The following is a 27883-nucleotide window of genomic DNA, read 5'->3' as shown; positions in this document are numbered from 1 at the left end:
TTCTGAACTGTCTGCTCCGCCATGGCCTCCTGAACTGTCTGATCCGCCATGGCCTTCTGTGTTCCCTGCTCCGCCGTGGCCTTCTGAACTGTCTGATCCGCCATGGCTCCCCGAGCTGCCTGTCCCGCCATGGCTCCCCGAGCTCCCTGTTCCGCCATGGCTCCCCGAGCTCCCTGTTCCACCATGGCCTCCTAGACTGTATGAAAATGAGACACAAGAGACCAAAAAATGCAGATGAGCTGAAGGCCACTGTCAAAGAAACCTGGGCTTCCATACCACCTCAGCAGTGCCACAAACTGATCACCTCCATGCCACGCCGAATTGAGGCAGTAATTAAAGCAAAAGGAGCCCCTACCAAGTATTGAGTACATGTACAGTAAATGAACATACTTTCCAGAAGGCCAACAACTCACAAAAATTTTTTTTTTTTTTGGTCTTATGAAGTATTCTAATTTATTGAGATTGGTGGGTTTTTGTTAAATGTGAACCAAAATCATCACAATTAAAAGAACCAAAGACTTAAACTACTTCAGTCTGTGTGCATTGAATTTATTTAATACACGAGTTTCACAATTTGAGTTGAATTACTGAAATAAATGAACTTTTCCACGACATTCTAATTTATTGAGATGCACCTGTATATATATATATATATATATAGTTTGTGCATATACAAGATTTATATTTTACATAACTGCTGTTTTTTTTACTTTATATTTCTCAATATATCATGAAAACAATGTATTACAATATCCACATAAACATAAAGCAGCAAAACTATTTTCATCACTGTTAATAATAAATGTTTCTTGAGTACCAAATAAATTATATTTTTAAAAATAAAATAGAAAGCAATTATTTTAAATTGTAATATATCATAATATTAATGTTTTTACTGTATTATTGATCAAATAAATGGTATTTATTTATTAAATGTTAATATTATATATATATAACATAACTATAGTTTGTGCATAAAGAAGCACAGTCTGTTCTGATAAAGTCACATTTTTAAAATTAAAAATTCTAAAAGGGAGAAGAAAAAGCTTCCCATAGCTTGATATCTAAGTCTTTTACTGCAAATTTATCTGTCACTTGGCAGAAGCGAGTCAAATCAGGCAGACAGTAACATAGACAGGTTGTGTAACATCCCTATTATTCTCAAAAAGCAATTGCATTTTGCAAGGTAAAGGAAAATATGACCCTGAATATATGAAAAATGGTGGTTAGTTACTGTATTAGGTCACCACTTGATGTCCAATATAAAATATGGGTCCTGAATCAAAACCAGTTGATGTAAAGGACAGACTCAATACACCTTGCCTTAGGCTCTGTTTCTGTGGTGCAGATATTGAGGCTTGTAAAGCACTGATGCAGAGACTGGACAGATTGAAGCTCTCTCTCTCTCTCACACACACACACACACACACACACACACACTCACACTCACACACACTCACACTCTCTCACACAAACACACACACACACACAGATATGGGGTGTGTCCTGTCGTCTTTGACAGACAGCCACCAGTGGACTGCTGATCTTCATCTCTCATCCGTTGCAGAGGGACAAAGGTCATGTGTAAATCACTCTCTCACTTCCTCTATCTCCCTCTCTCTCTCTTACACACACACAAAAACCCTCTGTCCTTCTCTTGCTGTCTGCAGGATTAGATATTTAATCTGGTTTGTACTGGCCGTGCGTATGTATCGGCATACAATGCAGTTCAGCGCAAAACCATTCAATTAAAATATTCTGTTGGACAGACAGAGAGAGAGAGAGATGGTTGAGGGACATTTTAGATCTACATTTAAATTTACACTAATGTACATGTAATAAGTCCAAGAACACTTGTAGGACATTTAAATATCAACAAGCTATTATTCTGACAAGAGCTGTTATTTTCACATCACGTAACATGAAATTAAGATCAGTAAAATTAAACAGCAGACCAGTTCACTGTAACATTCTTTTCAGGCTGCATTATACGACTCTAGGCTAAAGCGTCATTACATGGCAGACCAAAATAACGTCACATATACCCACAACAGAAATGTATAGGGAACAAGGGTGTGTCTCCAAAGGCTATTTCCAGCCCTGGAGTCAGACAAAATGTATTGTGAAACATTGTGAACCAAATGTTACTCATTTTACGTCATCTTACTGAGAGAGAGAGAGAGAGTTAGGAGCACAGTGATTGCCACAGTATGAGGGACAGCGAGTGATCTGCCTTCTGTCTCTTTCTCTAACCAACCTCTATTGCTATTGCTTGTTTTTATTCAGTTGTTAATAGAATTTTTACTTTTCTTTACAACATAAACAACTTAAAAAGGGGTGTGCTGATCTCAGCTGATTTAAGTTGGTTAAGATGGTATTCAGTTTACCTGAAATTTCTGCAACAAAAAATGTATGTGTGTGTGTATATAGATAGATAGATAGATAGACAGATACATATATACAGTGCTGGGTTGTAACTGATTACATGTAATCTGGATTATGTAATCAGATTCCAAAAATTAAGTACTTGTAATGGGATTATATTGTATTTTAAAATACTTGTAATCAGACTACAGATAATTTTTTGTTTATTTTTTGATTACATTGTTTTAATTCTTTGATTACATATTATTAGGGTGGCCATATGTGCCATTTATATGGGACACATCCTGGCCATGATTTTTATATGGCCTAAAACATCCAAAGTAGTTTGACCAATAACATGCAGGTATTGTACATAATCAACCAATCGTGGCGCGTCACGTGTGAGAAGGTGAGAATGATCAAAGTGATGCAAATACGTGCGCACGTGTTTGTTCGTTCGACTTGAAGCTGCGCACTGATCGTTGTATGACACCAAAGTACCGCGAGAGCAATTTGAAAGCATAAGGAGCTGTCTGCTCTGCTCTCGATAGCTCTCGTGAAATAATGTCATACAACGATCGATCTGCTCAGTGCTAACAGCCAAAACCTGAATATTTTAGGCAATATAGAAATCCTGGCAAGGGTGCGTCCCGTAAAAATGGCCCGTATGGTCACCCTACATATTATTCACACAATAGCAATAAATTATTAGATTATTATTATTATTATTATTATTATTAATTCAATTAAAATCAGAAACCCCAGTTTGGAAAACTTTGATTTATGGTAATGTTTAATGCACTTCATGTTGATAATAACAACAAAAGGAATATATTTTCTTTCTCTGTTTTATTATATTAACATGATACAAGATTATGTTATTTAAATCAATATGATAAACAAGTTAGGTCAAAAGTAATCTAAAAGTAATAAAAAATTAGTCCGATTATATTACTAAACTACAATTTTTGCCATGTAATTTGGAATCAGAAACGGACTACAATTTCTAAGTAATCTACCCAACTCTGGTCCAGAACACTCAGAACCTCAGATTGAGCTAAAGGTTCACTATCCAACAGGACAATGACCCTAAACACACAACCCAGACGATGACAGAGTGGCTACAACTCAGAATCCCAAGCAGAATCCCAGTGTCCCAGTCAGAGCCTGGACATGAACCTAATAAAAACTTGAATATGGCTGCCCACTGATGCTCACCACACAACCTGACGATATTTCCTACTGACACACTACAGCAAAAGATAGAAATAACTGACTTAAAACCATTTTTTAGCTGATGAAAATACTAGTGTTCTAATATATATATATATATATATATATATTTACACACTCTAAAAAGTTCTAGGTTATTTTTTTTAACCCAAATGCTGGGTTCAACTTGTTGAGTCATTTTATTGGGTTATTTTTCATATGTTTACCCAGGTGCTGGGTAGTTTTTCTGTAACTAAGTTGCTGGGTCATTTTTAACGCTGAGTTATTTTTTTCTACCCAACCGCTGAGTTGAGCCTGTCTCCTACGAAACAACCCAGCTGCTGAGTTACAGTCAGAGCACGGGCTTTTTGTGTCCTACAGGAGAGAAGGGTTCTCAGCGCCGCCGCTGCCGATTTGGTGCACTCTTTCCGGGAAATAAAGGTTTGTATACATTTTATTTCATTTATAAAGTCTTTTTAATGTGGTGTAAATTATATTATTTTACGCAACGCAACATAAGGACGAGATCATGTCAGTCAGCTGCGTCAGCAGCTGTTGTTTCGCGCTGGAAACGCCTTTTGCCTTGCATAAAATAAATGGATTTTAATCGTTATAATACTGAGTGTAATTTAATTTGATGTTAAAATATGTTCTTTAATCTTAGTACTGTTTGTGTATGGGCAGGTTTTGGAGTCAGTCGCGGCATCTTTCAGCTACGAGTTATACGCGAGGCCGCGGTCTGAAGTTCACAGTTCCCCCGGCGAACAGCAGCTGTGTGTGAACAGTAATTCTGTGTGTGATTTTTCATTTCCAGCCCATTTTAAGCCAGCAATATAATAATTTTTAAACAATAGATGACTTAAATAAAACAACCCAGCATGGTGGATAAAAACGTTTAACCCAACCAGCTGGGTCAAAATAACCCAGCATGTCTTCTGTCCAATATTTACCCAGCGCTGTGTTGCCAAATAACCCAAATTGGGTTGTTTTTAACCCAGCATTATATATATATATACAGTATATCATATTATGTATATATAAAATATATTTTTATTTGTCTGTCACTATTTTCCATAATTTTATTCTATTGTTTTGTTTTACATTGTTTGTTTTGAACCATTTTCTTGGGACACGACTGAGCTGGAAATGCTTTGGCAATACAAATGTACAATCATTTGGAATATCAATAAAGCACATTAAACATTAAAACAGATAGAACGAGAGAAAGACAGAGCAGAGCGAGAGAGAATGAGAGAGAAAATTAGTATATTGCACACTGAATCTTCCCTTCCCAAATGTTATAAAATGAAATGAATTTTAATGAATTATATAAAGTATTCTGGCTTTTACAGCACCCTGTAATACTTGATTCTGATTGGTCAGTTGCATCATTTAGTGGTCAAATATTTCTAAGTATTAACTGTTGCCCATAGCAACACTGTATAAACCTACATAGCTGTGCTTATGTTCTGTTTTCTATCTACAGTAATAACATAATCACAAAACCATTATCACAAAATAAATCCCTTCACACTGATACAAGACCATGAAATATAAAAATGAGCCTTGAATGCCACTGTTCTCTAGGGGATCATGGAATGCCATGTGACACGCGAATAAAAAGTGAAATTACAGATTAAAATGCAAGACGATGATGCACATTTACTAAGAAACATTTGCCGTTTGTATTGCTACAGTACAACATTGCATATCAAGTGATTTCGATTTCTTTAGGCTCAGCCCCATATGGCTACAATCCTAGAATCACCCCTGAGTGAAATAAAAGCTTAAATGATCCTCTTGCAGAAAAAGAGACGGGTAAATGGATGAAAGCAAGAAGGAGGAGAGAGTGTGGGAGAGAAAAACGGAGGACCAGTCCAAACCTCATCTTATTATAACAGAAACTGGATGCCATCTGTGACACACAAACATACACACATTCATTCTCTCTCTCTGTTGTGGTTCTTCAATTCCTACTCCTTCCAGATCCCGTTTTTCTCTCAGTTTGTGCCGCGGTAAACCCTGGATGTTGCGGTTTGTGTGTGAGGTTACGTGTCCAGGCTGATGTTTTAATCTGATCTGAGGTTCTTTTTTTACTACACAACAGTATGATAAGCCTCTCTCTTTTTCATTGTGTCACTTTCTGTCACACACTCCAGACAACTTTGGCTGGTGTCCCAGAGCCCGCTGTGAACACACACCTTTCACCCCGCCTGCTTTATGAGTCATGCAGCAATGCGGTGACACTGAGAGCAGTCACATTAGCTCCCGCCGCTAACACCTTCATCTGTTATCAGCCTTCAGCACACATTTACACCAAAACTATTTACTGTGTATGTGTGTTTTAATGGGATCATATAATGGAAAACTGGATTCTTTTGCTATGCTGAAACAAAAGAGTGCAATAATATTACATGGACACAGGCTAACGTTCACAACGCAGAGCTCCCTGTGTTCACACAGGCTATTATTAACTTTAAGCTTCAAAACCGGCTTGGTGTCGAAACTGGGAAACACTTCTTGAGAAATAGTGACGGTTGTGGCATGTCATAACAAAGAGGTCATGGTTTGTTTGTGTTGGAAAATGCTGTAACTACATTATCTGCACCTTTTTTCAATGTAGGGTGACCATACGTCCTCTTTCTTTTTTTTTTTTTTACCGGCCATGTCCTGACGTTTAATGTCCTCCCACAACCTCTGTAGTAGCCAAGATTTGAAAAGCTAGGTTTTTCTGATTATTTCATGCTGTAGAATGAAACGTAAAAATGCTTGGGGGGAAAAAAAATGTGAAAAAAAGGTTGTTTTAACCGCAGAACGTATTTAAGGCATACTAAAACCTGTTTAAATTAAACCATTGACTTCAGGATGATGGAACCGAAAGAGCAAATGCTATCTTGTTTTCTGGTTTTAGGACTAATTCCTGCAGCACTCTATTGTTATAACAAACCTTTTACCGTTACTGCTTTTACTGGTTTGCCAGGTCTATGGTTTGATCCTGCTGTTTGAGGGTTTTACATCTTGCACAAATTAAATGTGAATATAAGAAAACTTGACTAACCATCAACCAGTGAAAGTTCTGAAAGTCAAACCATTTATAATGTACTCTATTTTTGATAAAAACTGACAGACCAAGTGTGGTTAATATTACAGTGAATTTACAAGTAAAATATGCCTATATATGAAGTAAAATTATATATTTATGTATTTATATGTGACCCTGGACCACAAAACCAGTCATAAGGGTCAATTTTTCGAAATTGAGGTTTATACATAATCTGAAAGATGAATAAATAAGCTTTCCATTGATGTATGGTTTGTTAGGATAGGACAATATTTGGCCGAGATACAACTATTTGAAAATCTGGAATCTGAGGGTGCAAAAAAATCAAAATATTGAGAAAATCGCAAAAATATATATATCAATATATCAAAACTTAATAAAAATTAAGTTTTGATATATTTACAGTAGGAAATTTACAAAATATCTTCATAAAACATGATCTTTACTTAATATCCAAATGATTTTTGGCATAAAAGAAAAATCAATCATTTTGACCCATACAATGTATTTTTGGCTATTGCAACAAATATACCCCAGCGACTTGAGACTGGTTTTGTGCTCCAGGGTCACATATAACCCAAGCAATCCCTACAGCATGCCTCAGTCGTACTTTGTAAATAATAAAGTATGTCTTTCAGTGACAATTCTGGCTTTGTCAGGCTTGATATTTTTTTCAATGGTTGTGAATGTAATGTTTAAAAAAAAAACATTTTAAATTGTAATGCTGCTGCTTACATTATACAGTAGGTCCACAAATAAAAGGAAATTTGAAATGGCATAAAAGTGAATCTGTGTTTATTAGTTTTTTTTGGCCTTGGTATTGGGCTGCTTTGGCCTAGTTTTGATTGGTGATAGAGCTGTCTTTGTCGCACAGACCTGGCAACATTGTTCTCCTCCCTGATGTACACATGATTATGCGTTTGTATGAAATTCAGTGTTTTAGCCCTGCTTATAGGAAACTACAGGGCTCAGTCTAGCACTGTTCTGCTATTTGTCCTGGATCTGGACCTGATGCTTCCCAAAATGTGTCTCAGTATGAAGTCCAGTGTTTCTCTCTGCTAAGCTTTTCCATTGGTCATCTCTCTTTCTCTCTCTCTCTCTCAATTACGATGGGATTTGAATGAAGATCTTAAGCTCTGTAAGCTGAACTGATACAACCCTCTTCCACCTGATCCTATTACACACACACACACACACATTCTTGATATAAACCTACAGTATGGAATGTAAACACACCATAATTAAAATGATACATAGTGACATATTTCTGAGCTAAATATCTTTTTTTTCCCAAGTTAAAATTGTCAGCAGACAAACACACATGGTGTGTGCTTATATAACTGTACGTACATTATGATGAGCTCAAACAAACTGAATAATTAAGCTACAATATTTAGATCACAAGGTACAGAGAGCTTTGATGCCAATGCATGCATGGATTCTGTACATTCCTCTTTTAACTGGTGAAGCATATAATATAATAAAATAGAAACAAGTATTTATGGGTTATTCTTAAAATAAATGAAAAAAATAAAAAATAAATTAAAATGTAGGCTTTTTTAAAGGCATAAACCATAAACACACCTTAATATCTTATGCCATTTTGGTACATTTACTTACATTTAGTACATTTATTTTGTTTTAAGGATGTTTCAATATTTTTACTCGCCAACAAGACCAAAATAATACTTTCAAGAAATACTAAGAAAATGATTTTTTAAAACGTGTTTCATTAGATAAAAGTGTCTGTCAAATCTCTAAAAATAATAGATGCAAAGGAAAGTGAAATGAAGACAGAGACACAGAGGGACGAAAAAGAGGAACATTTGGGAGAAAATAAACAGACAGAGAGAGGAGTTTGAGAACATCTCAGTTCTTCCTGGTGCGCTGTTGAATTATTTATTGCAAATTTACACATCAATGACCGTCTATCTGTCTCTAGCTCCCTCTTCTTCTATATTTCTCTTTTTTTCACAACTATATTGATGTTGATTCTTAAATCTGTTTTCTGAGGGGCTGAATATGCGCTTGAGATTTATGTTCCTCTGTGTTTGTGTTTGTATGGCTGTGGGAGTGTGTTTAGAGAGTGTGTCTGCTGTGTGTACAGAGAGAGACTATGAGCATATGTCTATTGTAATTGTTCATATAGTGTGTATGTGTGTCCTTTCGCCATTAAAAGAACGGCAAATAATAAAGCTAGACAAACTGTTCCTTTCATCCCTCAGCTTTGGGCCGCCTGAGCCATGCACTCCGTTAAAAACCACTCACCCTTTAAAACCTTGCAGCGTGCAATGCAAAATAAACACGTTTTCTCTCATTACATCAGTGCGGGATTCACTTTATTCCCTGATAATATGCCAGTTAATCCTGCTTTTATTCTTTCAAACACTTAAAATACTCATTTAACTGTTTTTGAGCTTAAACAAATAGTGTTTTGAACTTTAGCAGCTGCGCTAACATCAGAGCTCCACTCCCATACACAGGTGGAGGTAGAACAGAAGGAAAAATCAAACCTCCCTCTTGATGTCTTGTTTATCCATCTCAGTCTGCTTGTGTTTTGTCTTGAATTATGACGTCTCTCTTTATGGCATGTGGTGACAATGTTTGGAAATCCTACTTAATGCAGTGTGCATTCTACCCTTATAGAGTTTAAGGCACTAAGGTCTATTAATATAGGGTACAAAATAGAAACTATATATATGTATGTATCGTGTATATATATATATATATATGTGTGTATATATATATATATATATACAGTATATTCTTTATATGTATGTATATACAAACATGTATATATACATACATATAAAGAAAAATATCACATTAAAAAATTTTTTTTTCACCAATATGAAGGACGAAGAAAAATATTACATCCAAAATATTTTTTTCAAAAAAACAAACAAAACAAAAAAACATTAAAAAAAACTTCCAGAATATGACGAAAGTAGGACATTTCTACATGAATTACATTTTTATATACAGTCAAAAAGGGAGATTTTATATAAAATTTTAATAAATTATGATTTATGCTTAAAATATTATTTTATTTTAGGTATAAACCATAAATTGAGAATCAGAGAGACGGAGGAGATGTGGGGAGAGGAAGAGATGATGTGTGGTTGAAGGATAAATTTTTTCATCTGTTCACGGTTGACAAGAATAAGAGGAGTAGGACATTTCTACATGAATTACATTTTTATATACAGTCAAAAAGGGAGATTTTATATACAATTTTAATAAATTATGATTTATGCTTAAAATATTATTTTATTTTAGGTATAAACCATAAATTGAGAATCAGAGAGACGGAGATGTGGGGAGAGGAAGAGATGATGTGTGGTTGAAGGATAAATACGTTTCATCTGTTCACGGTTGACAAGAATAAGAGGGGGATAAGGAGAGAGAGAGAGAGAAAGAGAGCTGCAGAGAGATTAAATATCCTGTTTTGAACAGATGAACATGTAGGAGAATCTATCACGTAAAAACGGCTGACAGGTAATTCACATTACCGCTATGTTTTATAGTCCTGACACATCTACAACCTGTGTGCCTTAATCATCACATGACGCCGTTGTCGCAATGCTACCCCTTTACCGGCATCCTCACATTTACACTCACGATTTCACCAACAACATTTGCCAAATGAAGTTTTTTCCAGGGACGAAGCTGCTCCTGCAAAAGAGTGTTAACTGGCGACTAGCATATGATTAAGCCTATGAAATATGTATGCTATCCTCAATAAGACTCCCATTCATTTCTCAGCGGATTATTGAGTTGCCGCTCGAGTAATCACACTGACCCCTGCAGCTCCAAAAATGACCAATATAGTTCAGCCCGGCAGGATACGCTCATTTCTTTGGTCACGTGACACCTCTGTGCTCCTGTAGACTTTGGATCGTGCTTGTGGAAATCTCTCCTACAGGCTAATGGTGATTCGTTCCTCACGACTGTACTTGCCACAGCTGTCTGGTGGGCTGCTGTGCATGTGTGTGTTGCCTGAGCATGCAGAGAGGTAGATCAAGTGTGTGACACCTGTGTAAACATATTGAACAGATAAATAACTCTATTAGAGGTCAGGACAAGGATAAGTATGTGTGTGCGTGTGCGCACGTTTGACGTCATTTATCAGCATGGAGAAAGAACGCAGTGTGATCTAATCGTGACCGCCATCCGTCAACAGATATTGGCTGCGTGTTTGTACACACACACAAAAACAGTCCCTTTCATTATATATGATGCAGACTGTGAGTCTGACCTTCTGGCTGGACTCTAATGGAGAGGAGCAGGAGGATATTGTTTATCCAGCCTCTCGGAGTTCCAGAACCAGCGGCCTGAACCTGCTTACCTCCTGTCCAGCAGAGAGTCTGGGGTCATCGGAGAGGCTGATGATGACTAGTTCTCAGTGGTAATGGAGATCACAGTGCATCCCAGAGTGCTGTACAGTTTCTGTAACGTCTCCGGCTCTGGACCAAATAGCACCCTTATAGACTTTGCGGTTGAAGTGTACTGTTTGCTTTAACATCTAGCTAAATGTATTGTTATTTTTTTGTTGTTATTCATATTTTAGATTCATACAGTGAAAACCTGCAGAACTCATGAGATGAACAGATCACTTTATTTTATTGAAAGCCATTATCTAATGTTTTTTCACGTAATAGAAATTTTGGTAACACTTTACTTAAAGCCTTTATGTATAATGCATTATAAAAGTTGTTTTAATGCATTAAGTATGCCTTGTAGTGCCCCTTATAATGCATTGTACAATATCATTAATAATTGTAACCACAGTTAATACATTATAACACTTATCAGTTTATTGTTACATTATGCATTTTAAATTTGGTTATAATTATTTACGACAAGATATAATGTATTACAAGGCACATTATGAATAATTAAAATGCATTATACCCTTTATTAACCCTTTACAATGCATTATACATAAAGGCTTTAATTAAAGTGTTAGCGAAATTTTATTTAAAAAAATATTTTTCAGGACAATATTTTACAAATTTTTGAATGTCTCATTACATTTACCATTTAATGCTGCATTTATTTGATCAAAACACAGAAAAACAGTAATATTGTGAAATATTATTGCAATTTAAAATAACTTTTCTATTTTAATATATTTTAAAATGTAATTTATTCACGCAAGGCTGAATATTCAGCAGCCATTACTCCAGTCTTCAGTGTAACACGATCCTTCAGAAATCATTCTAATATACTGATTTGGTGTTTAAAAAACATTTCTCATGATCAATATTAAAAACAGCTGCGCTGCTTGGAATCTATGATACATTTTATTTTTCAGCATTCTTTGATGTATAGAAAGCATTTATTTGACAGAAATATGTTTACATCATAAAGTCACTTTTGATCAATTTAATGTGTCCTTGCTGAATAAAAGTATTAATTTCTTTCAAAAATACATCTTGAAAACGTAGATTCAAATATATAGATGCCTCTAAATTTTAGGAAAGAGGATCATCAAATGCAGAGCATCATATTTGTGAGTCTGTGGCATCAGTTATAAATAGTATGAACAATATGTTAACAGTGAAGCAGCTTCATTCTGTTTGTTCAATATAAAGACGGGGAATCGAAAACAGATAAATTTCATTCACAACCAAGCATCATTCAGAATGCACCAACACTGCCAAATATGTACAAGTGTGAAAGTGTATGTGTTTGTGTATAACATGACAGATGGAAGAGGAGCCTCGCTAGTAGCAATTAACACAGACCTTCTCTTTCTCATTATCACTATGGTTACAGAACTCACATCTGTCCAGCTCTGATACGGTGCTGTCACAGTATGAGACACACACACACACACACACACACAGAGAGAAGGTGTGATGGCTGCAGTTAGTCTCCGTCACTTGCTGTTTGTGACGGTGATCGATGCTCACCTCCGCTGCTTGCCACACTTTGTCTTTCACTCGTGCAAAAATTATGATTTCACATCGTAAATATGAGGCAAAGTTGCTCTCTCTCACTCTCTCTATCTCTCTGTATAGTGAAATAAACTCTAATTCCTTTCCAATACATATATGCTTTCAACTATAGTCCTCTATAGCACTTAAAATGCTGTCTGCTTATCGGAAAGCATCTCCTGGCACAGTCTGCATCACATCTATGCTGTAAATTGCCAACCTGCAACACGCATATCAAGTCTCTTTCCTTGCCTACTATTCTTTCCAGAGACATGCAGTCTGGCAGTGTTTTCTGTCCATAAGGATACTCCTACTACCCACACAAGGAGACATATGTCAACATGACATCACAACACTGCCTGTGTCTGTCAACGCCAAATGTGTTGAGTCAGTGCAGTTCAGGGTATGTTGAGGCGAGAAAACACACATACATGAGCACATAAACAAACAAGCAAACCACATTAATTTTTTTTTCTGTGCAAACACCACAGTGTCTACAAAAGCTTGTTCAATCAAAATGTTCATAATTTCATTGGTGCTTATTAGGGTTGGGTAAAAATAAAGCTTGTACGGTTAATCGATCTTGATATCAAACTTTAAAATCCCAACATCGATCTTTTACTGCAGAGTCTACAACCACAGGGCAAAATGAAGTCATATATTTTATCTGGATTTGCAGTCTGAACTGAATATAATGTGATCAAAATTCAGTGTGCCATAAAATAATAGAAAGAAAACTACATCAGTAACATACAACACAACAAGTGTAGTCCGATACACAAACAATTCTTGTAACTGGTCCTTTTTAGTGAATCAAACACATACAGTGCAGCCAGTGTAGTTTTAATAATTTTTAAACAGATCCTTTTTGAACCAAAAACATTGAGCACAACTAATATAGTGCAAGACACAAAATTATGACTCTTATAAAAAGCTTTTTTAATGATTAGTTCAGAAAGAAACAACTAAGAATTTGAAAAACAAAACAAAACATTGGAATCTGGCAAATAAACTCACTGAATCCATCAGAATGATTACAGAATTAGAAACGGAAGAAGGTTAGAAGTTGATATTTCACTTTTAATTGTCTCTGCATGTTAAACTAGACAAGTTATTTTAACACTGGAAAAATTACACACTTCATCTTTCAAAAATGCTTTTTTTCACACTTCAAACCAACCAGCAGAAAGCCAAAGCAGATCTTTTTCAAGTTAGTTATGGATTTCTGAGCTCCTATTTGAGGCCATGTTAAAAATTTGGTTTAAAATAATTTTTTTTAAAAAGGTTTCATAAATAATGCGTGGTAACGGTAGAAAAAAAATCAATGTGTGTGTGTGTGTGTGTGTGTGTGCAAGCGAGCTGGCGGGGAGTGACTAAAAGCTCACTGGAGCACATGAGTGTTAGCTGGCTGTTTGTTGACACGTAATTGAAGTTGCAGATGAGTGAGTTGCTATCTCAGCTTACTTACAAACCTACACACACACACAGAGAGAGAAGAAGAAAATGAGCTACAAGACAGAGAAATAAGTGAATCAGAGGGAAATGAGCGGAGAGGGAGCAAGGCAGAGCGGTGTCAATTTGCATCAGTTTCTCACTTGTGATCATGATTATGGCATAATATTCACAAAGACACTAGCATCTATTTAACATCTGCGTGCCATATGGGTGCAAAATAATCCTGTTTTACAGTTCATAATAAGCGTATGTCACATAGCGACAAGTTGCATACTGCGGTATAGTTCAGACAACTGTTTTAGCACCATGAAGGGAAACATGACATAACGCCTGCCATACTGATCCAAGCCCTCCGGTCAGTTCAAGGGGAGCCAAATTTTCCTTGACAAAGATTCAGACGTGAAACTCTGTAAATGGAACGTTAAGCCCAGCAGCTCTGGCTGATGAGAAATTTACAGAAATCTTGGGTCTCTATCCTTAATGATCACAATGCTGATTTTACTAGAACTTTTTAATGGATTAATTAGGTTAACTAGTTTTTAACTAGTTTAACATTTCGCAGTATGAATGTTGTATTGCAGTATGAGATTCACCCAAAAATGATAATTTTGTCATCATTTAATCACCCTCATGTTCCAGACCTTTATTACTTACTTTACTTTTGTCTGTGATACATAAAAGAAGATATTTTGAAGACTATTTTAAAGAAAAAGAAAAATTCTGTCATTAATTACTCACCCTCATGTCGGCTCACCAACGCCGGTTCCTGTGTCAGCAGCACCACACGCATGTGTTGTGGTACTCTCGTGAACGTGCGGTGGAGACTGACACAGAAGAGATGAATTGTTGAATAAAGTAATTATTTTTGTTTTCTTTGCACACAAAGTATTCGCGTAGCTTCATAAAATTACGGTTGAACCACTGATGTCACATGGACTATTTTAATGATGTCCTTACTACCTTTCAGGGCCTTAAACATTGTAGTTGCATTGCTGTATATGGAAGGTCAGAAAGCTCTCGGATTTCATCAAAAATATCTTAATTTGCATTCTGAAGATGAACGAAGGTCTTAGGGGTGTGCAGATGAACGAAGGTCTTACAGGTTTGGAACGACATGAAGGTGAGTAATTAATGAGAGATTTTTCATTTTTGGGTGAACTATCCCTTTAATTGTTTTTGTCCAAACAATTACTTTATAACAATTTCCATATTTTAATGATGTCCTTACTACCTTTCAGGGCCTTAAACATTGTAGTTGCATTGCTGTATATGGAAGGTCAGAAAGCTCTCGGATTTCATCAAAAATATCTTAATTTGCATTCTGCAGATGAACGAAGGTCTTACAGGTTTGGAACGACATGAAGGTGAGTAATTAATGAGAGATTTTTCATTTTTGGGTGAACTATCCCTTTAATTGCTTTTGTCCAAACAATTACTTTATAACAATTTCCTATAATTAAATATGCTGTTTAGTTATCGTGATCATAGTTAGCGCCCAAATGTGATGCTCAGACTCTAGCATCTGTCTTATTTGAGAAAATCAGCATGCTTGTCCTCACCAGGGCTGACAGCCAATCAATAAACTTGATTTGTGATTGATTGGCCGTGGCGGTCCCGGAGTCAATTAGAAAGAGTTCGGCCAGCCGTTGGGCAAACGGTCCAAAAGTAGAGTACGAGAAGGTCAGCGGCGAGTCTATTTGCATGTAGCATTTGGAAATGTCACCCATCATTCAGGCTGTAAACACTGCTCTTGTTTTTGCCCACGCTGGCCGTTGCAAAAGCCTAGTTGTGTTCTATATAATGGAAAATTCAGGGTTGATATATTCACCCGTCAGATGGCCCATTCCCCTGGACGACATTGAACTATTCATGCATGTACATCTCAAAACAATCCACCCAGCCTTACGGTCCAGAATGTGTCCCTGGGTTTTCCCCTTAGGGAGCCCAGACTGTTAGATGTGAAAAAGCACAGCTTGAAAACCTTGCTATATTTAAGAGCAGAGACAGTTGTTTAGTTCAGCTTTTCAGTCAACAGACAGTTTGTCTCGCACTGACGCCACTTTGGCTTCCGATACGTCTTCTAAAAGCAATTAGGCTCAAACGAAAGCACTAAGCCACCTCACACTGGATCGATGCATTACTGTATGAATGAGCCCTGTTAGAACATTCTAGAGTGAATGAGACTTCAGTTTCTTTCCATACTGATGCAAGTGAATCTAGTCACGGCGAACAGACCGGCAGGAGGGTGGGTGGGCGAGTGCGCCCATAAATGAGAAACAACTGGCAGGGAGCCAGACATTCACAGCTTGGCACTGTCAATCACCACCTCTAGTGTAGCGACTCTCTTCCTCAGTGTTTTCCGTGTGCGTGTGTGCGATGCACCATTACCCACATCATTCACGCTTATCCGTGCTACTCCAGCCGCCGTGTGCCAGGCTGCCTTGTTAAGTAGAATGTCCAATTAATTGAAAGCAGACTGATGCGGGCATCAGTTTGTGCATTAGCGTGGTGACGTTCGTGGATAAACCAAGAGTTGCACACTCCACTTCAACAGCCTTCAATTATATATTCCAAGAAGGAAGGCAGGGGAGCAAAAAAAAGCAGCGAAGCACTTCTGTGAAAAATGACCCACAGCAGGGCTTGTTTATGAGTCTGAGAGCTTGTTTGGAATAGCGTGAAGCTGATTTGAAGCGTAAAGGGCACTTGTCTTTTCAAGGGTCACTAGCTACTGTACACAAGGCCGTTTGAGTAGGGCACTCGAATGACAAAAATGATATAGAAATATGAAGCTTCAAACAAATGCTTATCAAAGGCTCATGTGTGAGTGTAAACAGTAAATAAACGCACATGTGTAGTTACTGGCCACGCTAGTGGAAATTTCAGGGGTGAGGGGGGGTTTGACACCTCATTATAAGGAGCTAGAGCGGAAGTTTCAGGTTGACTTAGCACGCAGTAATTCACTGGCATTGAAGAAATCCGCTCAATGCCGCCCAGCACACTAGAGAGCTGTTTGGAGGTGTGACTAAAACGGGGTTGTCTTCAGTATGGTCAATGATTGTTGTCTGTATAATAAAATTACAAATCCTAGAAAAAAAGGTTATTTTTTATGCCAAAAGTCTACATACTGCATAGTGTGAATTTAATATTTTGGTTTATCTAGCTACTAGGGATGTAACGATTCACTCAACTCACGATTCGATTCGATTCACGATTTTGATTTCACGATTCGATTCGATTCACGATTATTATAATTTTTTTTTAACAAAATTAGATTTAAGACTTATAAATTAAATGTGTCCTTTTATTATTGCTTGGACAAAATGCTGCACATTTATTTGTGAAGTTGAAATATAATTTATTAGGGCTATAGATAGGTAAGTAAGATGGATGGACAGACAGGCAAATGGATGGATAGACAGATGGTCAGAGACAGACAAAAAGAAGGATAGATAGATAGATAGATAGATAGATAGATAGATAGAATGACAGATGGACGATAGATGGATGAATGGATGGATGGATGGACAGACAGATAGATGGACGAGTTGACAGACAGACAGACGGACGGACAGACAGACGGACGGACAGACGGATAGATAGATAGATAGATAGATAGATGGACGATAGATGGATGGATGGACAGACAGATAGACAGACAGATGGATGAGTTGACAGACAGACAGACAGACGGACGGACGGACGGACAGATAGATGGATAGATAGACAGATGGACGATAGATGGATGAATGGATGGACGGACGGACGGACGGACAGACAGACAGACAGACAGACAGACAGACAGACAGACGGATAGATGGATGGATGGATGGACGGACGGACGGACGGACGGACAGACAGATGGACGAGTGGACAGACAGACAGACAGACAGACAGACAGACAGATAGATAGATAGATAGATAGATAGATATCGCTGAAACTCTATTGAAATCAAGTTGAGTCTCCCCTGCAGAGCATTTTGTATGTGCTATGCAACACTGTTTCCTATGTTAATCCTCACTTATGAGCTTCCATTTCAGTTCGGATGCTGCTTTACAAGGCAGCTTCCAAAGTAAGCAATACGCAGCTAGGTTTGTACCAGAGCTTATGATGGGGGTGTGGAAACCTGTGAGCACAGGTCAACCGTTATCCATACCCAGAAAATGAGAATGTGAGATGGTTAAAGAAAGCAGGGATGTAAGAGAGAGAGGGAGGCTCTGGTTTCTGCATTCCCAACTCTAGGCGTGTGCCGGGCACTGTAGCCAGAGGGGGATGATGGGATAGAGACAGCTGGGGATGGAGAGGACAGCATGCTCACTGGGCTATGCGGGGACACACTGAGAAAAGACAGGGTGTGTAGTGGTGGTCCCAAAATATCAAAACATCCACATGTACAGGATGCATGTCCGATCGCGGTCAGTTACAGGGAGAGCAGGGGCTGGCAGCCAATGAACAATGAGGGCTTGCTTATGAGAAGAGAAAACAAAGGGGAGACAATAGAGATTGCCAGGGATCAACGTTTATGGAAATTAGGCAAACAACAGCATGCAGTGGGAGAGGGAATTATGTGTTTGGATTGGGCCATGAACCAATGAGTTACAACACAAAGACGCCGCTTGTTCAAGCTACACGGCGCACAATGTTACTTCAGCATTCATCCACGTGTAATACTGAATCATTAAAGACTGCCTGTAAATTAGAGTAAACCAGATTATCCAAATGAAAACATGGTTTTAAACTGGACAACATGCATACATAATATTCACTGCACATCCAAACACTTTAAATGTTGAATGAAGAAAAAAAAAAAAAAACTGGACCACTAACAATAGGCCTAATAGTCCTGAAAGGAATGTTATCACTTTTATCACTTATCATGTTTTGTTATGTCAGTAGGGGTTATGTTTTAAAATGTAAACACTGGATCATAATTTTTTTATTGTTAACAACTGATATTTTAAAATATTTTTAGAAATATCATTATTATTATCATTAAATGTTCTTTCTTATAATCATTTTGTAGTTAAGAAAACGTTTTCACAGAATTGCTAATAATAATACTAATAATGTGGAAATGTATTAAACTATGTAATAATAAAAAAATTCTTAAATATAAATAATAATATGGAAATGTAATATAATCATAAATTATTATTAACAATAATACAAATAACAACAACATTTAATAAGTATACTAATTTAGAAAAATGACTTATTCTGGCTGATTTTCAATTTCAATAATAAGAGTGCAGTGCTCTCAGCTCCCTTTAATACATTTTACCATATTTCCATTCCTAATTTGTATTTTATATTTGTAGAAATATAAGCACTAAATGTTTATTAAATGTTATTAAAGTACACACTTACTAATGGATTGTTATACATACACATTTTGATTTTCTAATCATAGTGAGTTTTACAGGTAGGCTGATGTTGAAATTTCTATGCAGTACTTAAAATGAAGTAATCCGGTCCATTCCCCAGGATTATTCAAAAATGCAGATTTAAATCTGGTATATATGGGTTTAGACCACTGTTTCCATGGATACACCGCACACTTGGCGTCTAGACCTCGCAGAGATACTTAATCATTAAGCTGTTGTGATAGCGCCGCTATCTAACCGCGTCAGGTGAGCGGAGACGCAACGGGGACATGAGCGGAGAGGGAACGCTGCCATTGAGGCCTTTGTCAAGTAAAAGTTCAACGAATTCTCAAATGATTAATTCATAAAGCTGAATACATTCCTCATTTGCCTGGCTGACAGGCTTATCTAGGGCACGTCACGGTGCCTGTGTTTAACACTCTGAGCCTGTCTGTGCACTGACAGTTTATCTAGCCAGAAGCTATGGTGCTCAGATATAGAAAGCAGGGTTTTGGCTGCATCTAATTTTAGTGATGGCCTGGGCTCAGGTGTGCTTGGACTTCTGCAAATGACCGGCTGTGTCCATATCCTTCATATGCCCTTAGCTACAACAAGTGTACCTAGGCTTAGTGAGGAGTCAAGCTAAAGGTCAGTGTGGAGCTCACTTTGCTATTTCCACATAAATTAATGAATGTAAACAATCTGTTTTAACAGATATTCATCTAAGTGGTTAAAAGGTCAAGGATTTTATTCCGAGGCAAACATTCAAACTAATTTCCATTAAACACATACTGAAGTTCCTTTGCTGCAACATTTACCTTAATGAGGATGTTACCAAAGCTTTAGCTATTTCCCAATAAATGAATGATTGTAAATGATCTTCTTTAAAAAATATTCATCTCAATAGTCAAAATATCAAAGGCAGAGGTCTATATTGGAACTGCAATGAATATGACTAAATATTCAAATTGATATACAAAATATTCAGTATCATGTTTCATAATAATTTCATAATATATAGTCTTGGCAGCTAAATCTACACTCAAAATATTGGGCATTCCTATATAATATCAGCCAATTATTATGGAAGCCTGTTTCCACCACTGAATAAAAAAAGGTAATTGTGTCTTTTTGTCTCACAGTTCTGACTTTTTTTCTTGCAATTGCGAGTTTACATCTTGCAATTCTGACTTCTCTCAGAATTGCATGATATAAACTCACAATTGCGAGGTATAAAGTCAGAATTGCAAGATACAAACGTGCAATTCTGAGAAAATATCAGTATTTTTCCCCTTCAGAATTTGAATCTGTAACTTGCAGTTGCAAGTTTATACCTCACAATTCTGAGAAAAAAACGAGATATAAACTTGCAATTGCAAGATAGAAACACGCAACTCAGGATATTGCAGGATATAAACTAAAATAAATTCGTAATTCTGACTTTATTTCTCGCAATTGCGAGTTTATATCCTGCAATTCTAATTTTATATTCCACAATTCTGACTTTATACCTCGCAATTCTGACTTTATAACTCACAACTGCGTGTTTATATCATGCAATTATGAGAAAAAAGTCAGAATTGCGAGATAGAAACACAATTCTGTGAAAAATGTCAGAATTGCGAGTTTATATCTTGTAATTCTAACTTTATATCCCGCAATTCTGACTTAAAAACTCACAATTGCGAGTCTATATAATGCAATTATGAGAAAAAAGTTCTGAGATAAAAAGTCACAATTAAATTTTTTTTAATTTAGTGGTGGAAAGGGGCTTCCACATATTATGGTACTTTAAAGCAGCATAAGCCACAATCGCTGTTGACTGAAAAAAAAAAAAAACTCATCCACAACACTTTAGGATATGGGATCATCTATATACTGTATATATATATATGTCAATAAAAAACTTCTGAAGGTCACATGCTTTTTTATGGTAAGCAAAAGGGATGATTGCTTTCCCATTCTAAAGTAATCTAATGTCTTCACACTTCACAATGTCTCCCTGTGTCCCTGAAAAATCAATGGAAGCTGCATTCCACCAGGGGCTACATAATACGGACTCTCAAAACTAGTCTGATTATGTTCAGAGTGATTGTAGAAACGTGTTCTGTGTATATTTGTACAATCGGAGGTAAACCACAGGAAACCAGGGCATTTCATGCCTTAAATAATAGGAAGTGGAGAAACAGGGTAGGGTACGGGATGCTTCTTTACATCAGTCTCCTGGAGTTTTAGACTCATGCTTCCTCAAAAGCTTTCAGCTCCAGCGGAGACAGACAATAACAGATGTGATACAGATGGATTCTCTCAAATCCACCTCTGCAAAGCGAGATAAAGCACCGATTAGAGCCCTAAATTATGAGCTACTATTCATACACACCATTTAACATGGAGAGCATTTGCCCTAGAGGAAAAGAAAGCTCGAGAGTCGAAGCTGATTGATTTGTTTCAGAAGGCATATAAATAATATTCTATTTCACCCCTTAAACGCTGTAAACCTAATGGCATTTTCCTCTATATACAATATACATTTTTACGTATGTGACTGATATGTCTCATATTGGTAATGGGTCTTTCGGGAATCAGCATTCTTCTGTGGTGTAATGAATGAGTCCGTTGTCTAGCATGCAGTTAAATGCGACATTTTGACCGCTTGTAAACTCTACATTTTGCCAGGTTCTAAAATAATATAATAAATGTGGCAGGATGTCTTACACTTTGAAGAACTTTGGCTGCCTGCACACCATGCACACTTTATATATATAAAGTATAGTAATATAGTTTAAATACTATACTATATTATGCTACATATATTATGCTCTCTCTCTCTCTCTATATATATATATATATAAATAAAAGTATGAATATATAGCATAATATAGTATTGTATAGTATTTTAGTTGCATTTAGATTCTTATGCATATATATAAGTTATATATCTTAAAGTTGAGTGGCTTGATGCAATAAGTTTGATCAGGTTCTAGGATTAGCCTACACTGAATCTTGGGAAATGTAGGTCATGGCCTTTACCTTTCATGATTTTATCCTGGTCATGAAAACAAAAGAGTGAACATGTTTCACGCACTGATAAGTGTGCATGTGACGTTTATGTGTCTGAGGTGCATTTTGGACTGAAAAAAGTGTCCATGCATGAAGAGCAAATTATCATGCCTCAGTCTGCATGCCAATAAGCAAATGCATGTGTATGTAAAACACTTGGCCTGGATAGATGGGGAAAGAGGGACAAGGGATTGGTGAATGGTGAGGTAAGGAGGGGGATGGGGTGGTGGAGGGGTTAGAATCCCGGTAAGAGAAAATGAGAGAACTTGGAAAAAAATCAAAAGAGCGCACAAAAGACAAGAAAGGAAGATGGACGGCCCTCTCCCTCTCTCTTTATTTGTTCTAAATAAACCTAGTTTGTGCTGGCTTGTGCACGAGCCACACAAACCACACTCTCTCTAGGGGTACAATTTCACATCCCCCTAATTACAGTGGGGTGTAGCATTTCTTATTGCATCCTGCCAACGATTGTACGCAAATACACACATACAAGGTCACGGAACGAATGAGAGGCCCGTCGTTAAGGTCCTTATTAAGTTCATTAAGCGCAGTTGTGATCATTTACATTCACTTCCAAGGCGATAATTCACTAAAAATAGTATTTTTACGCCTGGAGAGTGTGTTTTCCTGTAGTTGTGTTTTATTTTCAATGGCAGATGTAAAAAGGCAGCGCATTATTCTTCTTTTCTCCTTGAGAATCGAGAATAATGACCTCTTCTGTACAAATGTCTTGCACATGGTAGGAGTGTAGTCATGGAGACCTTGTTAGCTATCAAGAAAGGTACCGCATTTTACTATTACACTCTCAGACACACACATCCAACCGCATTCTAATGCTTTCCCAGAAGTCTACGGTGGTACTGAAGAGAGTATAATCAGTATTGCAGTATAATCCTCCGTCTGTGTGTGTGTGTCCCAAAACTGTCCCGAAACAGCTTGCCCTATTTTTCTTCCCACAAGCTCTCTCACTCCTTCTCATTTACATTCCCAGTACAATGCAAGTCCCCCCTCAACCCCCCACCCCCCTTTTTTAAAGAGCCCTGAAAAGTGAATGAATGTAGGCCATTTGGTTGCAGCAAGTTCCTCTCTCATTCCTGAAGCATCCCCGGCTGCATCCCTATCTCTCCACCCTGGGCAAGGGTTCAGTAGGGTGCTCGGTGTGCCTTCAGGTTAATCTGTGGAAGTAGCAGATGCTGGTGATCATTAACCCGAGAGAACCTCCTAAGTTCTATTTCTGAGTTTGGCACCTTAGCTTCCTTGTGGTACCAGAGCAGTGAAATAAGAGAGAGACCCAATTCGCTGTGTCGCCGCTTGCCTTCACATTTTCCCTCAAGTTTATACATTTTGGGTCCGACACCCTCAAAACTCCACAGAGGGCTGGGCGGTATGAAGAGTAGAAATGTCTCAACCATTAGCTATATCGTTTATATATAGGCTATACAGTATATAATTATACAGTATACACTAGTGTTTAAAAGTTTGAGGTCAGTAAGATTTTTTTAATTTTGAAAGAGATTTGTGAAGAATGCAGTGAATTGATCAAAAAAAGATTTCTATTTCAAATAAATACTGTTACCTAGAACTTTCTATTCATCAGAAAATACTGAAAAAATTTATTATGGCTTACCCAAAAATCAGCAGCACAGCTGTTTTCAACATTAATAATAATATTAACAGATGTTTCTTAACCAGCAAATCAGCATATTAGAATGATTTCTGAAGGATCATGTGACACTGAACACTCAAGTAATGGCTGCTGAAAATTCAGCTTTGCCATCACAGGAATAAATTACATTTTACAATATATTAAAATAGCAACAGTCTTGAATTGAATATCTAACATTACAGTGTTTTTTTTTTTTTTATGTTATTTTGTTGACACGGTTTACCACATTAATACAGAATTCAACTGATCTCAGGTGTGCAACTCGGCATATTTCAGCATATTTTTTACTTTAGCTTTAAACATGGCTCATGCAGTCCTACTTATTATATATTAGTTATTTCCTAAATATCACAATGTTAAAGGGATAGTTCACCCAAAAATGAAAATTCTGTCATTAATTACTCACCCTCATGTCGGTCCAAACCAGTAAGACCTTCGTTCATCTTCGGAACACAAATTAAGATATTTTTGATGAAATCCGAGAGCTTTCTGACTTTTTGAATAAAGTTGTTATTTTTCTTTTCTTTGCACACAAAAAGTATTCTTGTAGCTTCATAAAATTATGGTTGAACCACTGATGTCACATGGACTATTTTAACGATGTCCTTAGTTGTGTTGCCGTCTTAATAAGTCTTAATTTATGTACTGAAGTTGAACAAATGTCTTAGGGTTTGAAATGACATGAGGGTGAGTAATTAATTACAGATTTTCATTTTTGGGTGAACTATCCCTTTAAAGCTGTTTCTGTACCAATGGCAGAATTATATAAAATATATTACATGTTATGTAATATATAAAACATTTTGGGGTTAAATTTTCTTGCTAAATTGACCTTTATCGTAATATATACTGTACTTTCAAACCTCCATATAAGATTTTGGTCATACCGCCCACCAACTCCTCAGCAGTCACAATCATCTCTGCCAGTGTAAAAAAAACACACTTTTCCTGCTTAGACCTCCACGACGCAAGCCGCCATGTTCATTCCAGTAGAAATAAAGTATTTCATGAATGTTTTTCTTCCTCACATGGATCCCGGACCACCTAACACCTGTACTGCTAACAAGTATGGCTAAGTTTGTTCCTGCGTGGGAGAGCCCCCCAACCTATCTTGTGGAATAAATGAACACATTCATCCAGTGCTGAGTGGAGCTCTGTCCCCACCACAAACCAAAAGCAAACAAGCCCGAAGCACTGTTCAACTGTTCGAGACCATTTCTTCGGTTTCTTCTTGTCTGCTCCTTTAAGGCTCACGGTGGATTTGATACACATTCTCGGTGGTAGTTTTGTGGCCCTGTATTAGTTCTCCTCCCTTCATTTCCCATATTTCTTCTACAGTAGGCTATCTCTCCACCCAAATCTGTTTAATTCCGCTGGGTCATGCATGTGTTACAAAACAATTTAGAAAAGCACAAAAAATGCTTAAAGCTTTATGGTTTGATTCACAGAACAGCTGTGCACAATAACTTGAGATAGGAATGTACTATTCATCATAAATATACTTTATAATATAAATGTATACTCCATTCATATAAACACAATGGGCCTCACTGATTAAATGCGAGCAGAACAAATTTCAATGTAAATTGTAAGTAAAATCCTGTAAATTAATTTTAGCTAAGCCCCGCCTTAAAATGCCACTGACTAATCCTGCCTTATTTTTGTTCTTTTAATGTGAGTCTATGAACTGCATGTTTTAGATGCAAAAAATAAAATTTCAAATTTTTTTAAAATAAAAAATAATATTATATAATATATAAAAATATATAAATAAAAATATGATAAAACAAAGTTGCCATATAATGGTAAAAAAGTACCTTGAGAGGATATAAGCAGTTTTTTTTCTTTTTTTATCTTTAAATAAATATTGTTACGTGCATAATAAAAAAAAAAACAGAAAAAATATTTTTAGTGTCACACTTCATTCCAGTCCATGTAAGAATACCACTTTATGAGCACATTTTACTGACAATCATGGGAATCTTCGTTCATTCATTCATATTTGATGTTCTGTAAAGCTTGTCTGAGTAAGCAACAGGAACCAAGGGAGGCGGGGCTTAGCGAAGGATCACTTGTCGCATTCATTCTGCTCATGTTTCTTGAATACGCAATGTTGAAAACGAATAGTTACACTAACATCAGCAAGTCAAAATCTCTTTAAACACATTTATGACGTACAATACCCCGTATATGTCATCCTCAAGAGAACACTTGATACATTTTCAGCGTTATTCACTATTGACACTTTGCCGTGTATTACATAAGTAACCCACACCCCGCGGTAACCGATAGCTGCTTCTTGTATTTAACACAGAGGAACCTGAGTTCATAGCCCAGGGTGTCACTGACGAACTCCATTGAGTCACTGAAACCGAAACTGATCTCATAACGGCCATCATTCCTCTTAAAACCTCAAGCTATTAAGTACAGAAACTCCCCTTTGGCTCATTTACATGACTTACCTCTCATACTCCTGGTTATCATAGTCACACCGCGCGTCTTTGTGCTTCTCCCAGTCCTTGCCGTGGCGGCACGTCGTTAGTGAGACGATGTCCTTGCCATTGTGGATGTGATGCAAAGCGTTGCGAGTGTCTGAGCCGATGCCCGTCAAGTAACGTTTACCTTTAAACATCAACAAGTACTTCCGTCTTGGCGGGACGGTGTTGCGAACTAACCAGCCCCTCTCTCCACCCTTCTGAGGGTGTTCTTTAGAGAACAAAGGGATGGAAATGTCAAAGCCCGGTCGGAAGTGTTCCGTATTCAGGCTTGCTTTGGCCAGGATTGCCTGGCCCACGTTAAAACCCAAGTCCTCGGTGTAGTTGGGCCAGGTTCCGGAATAAAGGTTGAAGATGACATGGTTCCGCCCGTCATTCCAGAGCGGGTAACCTCGAATTCGCTCGTCCATGTTGGGCACAAACTGCGTCGAAAGCTGGTCCCTGTCCAGCGTGTCGATTCCCAGCACGAACAAACATGCCTCTCGAGGGTCCGACGTGAAATACCGCGACTCCGCGACCGAGGTGAGGATCTTGCGGTAACTCTCAGACACCCGTTCGCCCTTCTCCGGCGGATAGATGTAGACCCGAAAGCCACTCTGCCCTTGACATCGGGCGAAGTCAAAGCAGGTGTCCATCCTGCAGCGACTGTCCTTGTAGATTCCGGCCCACGACTGCCGGCGCTGCCTTGGCGAGTCACCCGGACCCCCAGCATTTTGTAGCTCGGCCTGGTCGGCGTAACCTGGGAGCAGGTCCCGATCCAACCAGTTGGGCCAGGGCCGCGCCACCTCCCCCCTCCTGTGGGTGATGAGACCCAGGAGCCGTTCCTGCAAGCCGCCCCAGTAATAGAGCAACAGCCAACAGCACATGCACAGGCCCAGAAGCACGTACTTCTTGCGTGCCTGCATGAGGCCGTCTCTCTCACCCTCTGTGCTCCAGGGCTGTCCCGGGAGCTTCAGCAGGGTGGAGACGGGATGGACAGCAGGGGCCGAAGCTCCAGCATAGCCCCAATGTCCACTTGTCCATCAGTGAAAACCAGAGACACGGATGCGCTCTTTCTCTCCCGTCTCACTGCTTCCGAGTTGTCTGTTCACAGGACGTTAAGCCCATGCGACAGAAGTGCGTGTGAACTCCGCTGTCATCCACTGGAAGTGATGCAGTGCAATTTCTTCTCTCTTGGTAGTCCTTCTCTCTGCATGGCTCAGTGAATCCCCTCTGCGTTACCCTAGCAGAGAAATTAACAACACACTTCAGTACACAGCCTTCTGTT

At 37.8% G+C, this 27883-nt stretch overlaps 1 protein-coding gene and 1 pseudogene across 1 annotated transcript in view; both read right to left on the bottom strand.

Annotated features, from left to right (window-relative positions):
* The window catches only part of LOC107706241 (exostosin-1c), a 45309-nt gene extending 17475 nt beyond the window's left edge, over nt 1–27834 (bottom strand). Inside the window, exon 1 of the mRNA XM_016509890.1 lies at nt 26584–27834. Coding sequence (XP_016365376.1) covers nt 26584–27521 — 938 coding nt within the window. The 5' untranslated portion in view covers nt 27522–27834. The remainder of the gene's footprint in view (nt 1–26583) is intronic.
* LOC107706139 (exostosin-1c pseudogene) overlaps nt 27569–27883 on the bottom strand; it is a 10575-nt pseudogene continuing 10260 nt past the window's right edge.

Source organism: Sinocyclocheilus rhinocerous, unplaced genomic scaffold, assembly GCF_001515625.1.
Source record: "Sinocyclocheilus rhinocerous isolate Xijiao unplaced genomic scaffold, SAMN03320098_v1.1 scaffold53, whole genome shotgun sequence".
Classification (NCBI taxonomy): domain Eukaryota; kingdom Metazoa; phylum Chordata; class Actinopteri; order Cypriniformes; family Cyprinidae; genus Sinocyclocheilus; species Sinocyclocheilus rhinocerous.
The sequence above is the reverse complement of the archived record's forward strand: the minus strand, read 5'-3'. Positions and strand labels throughout refer to the sequence as shown.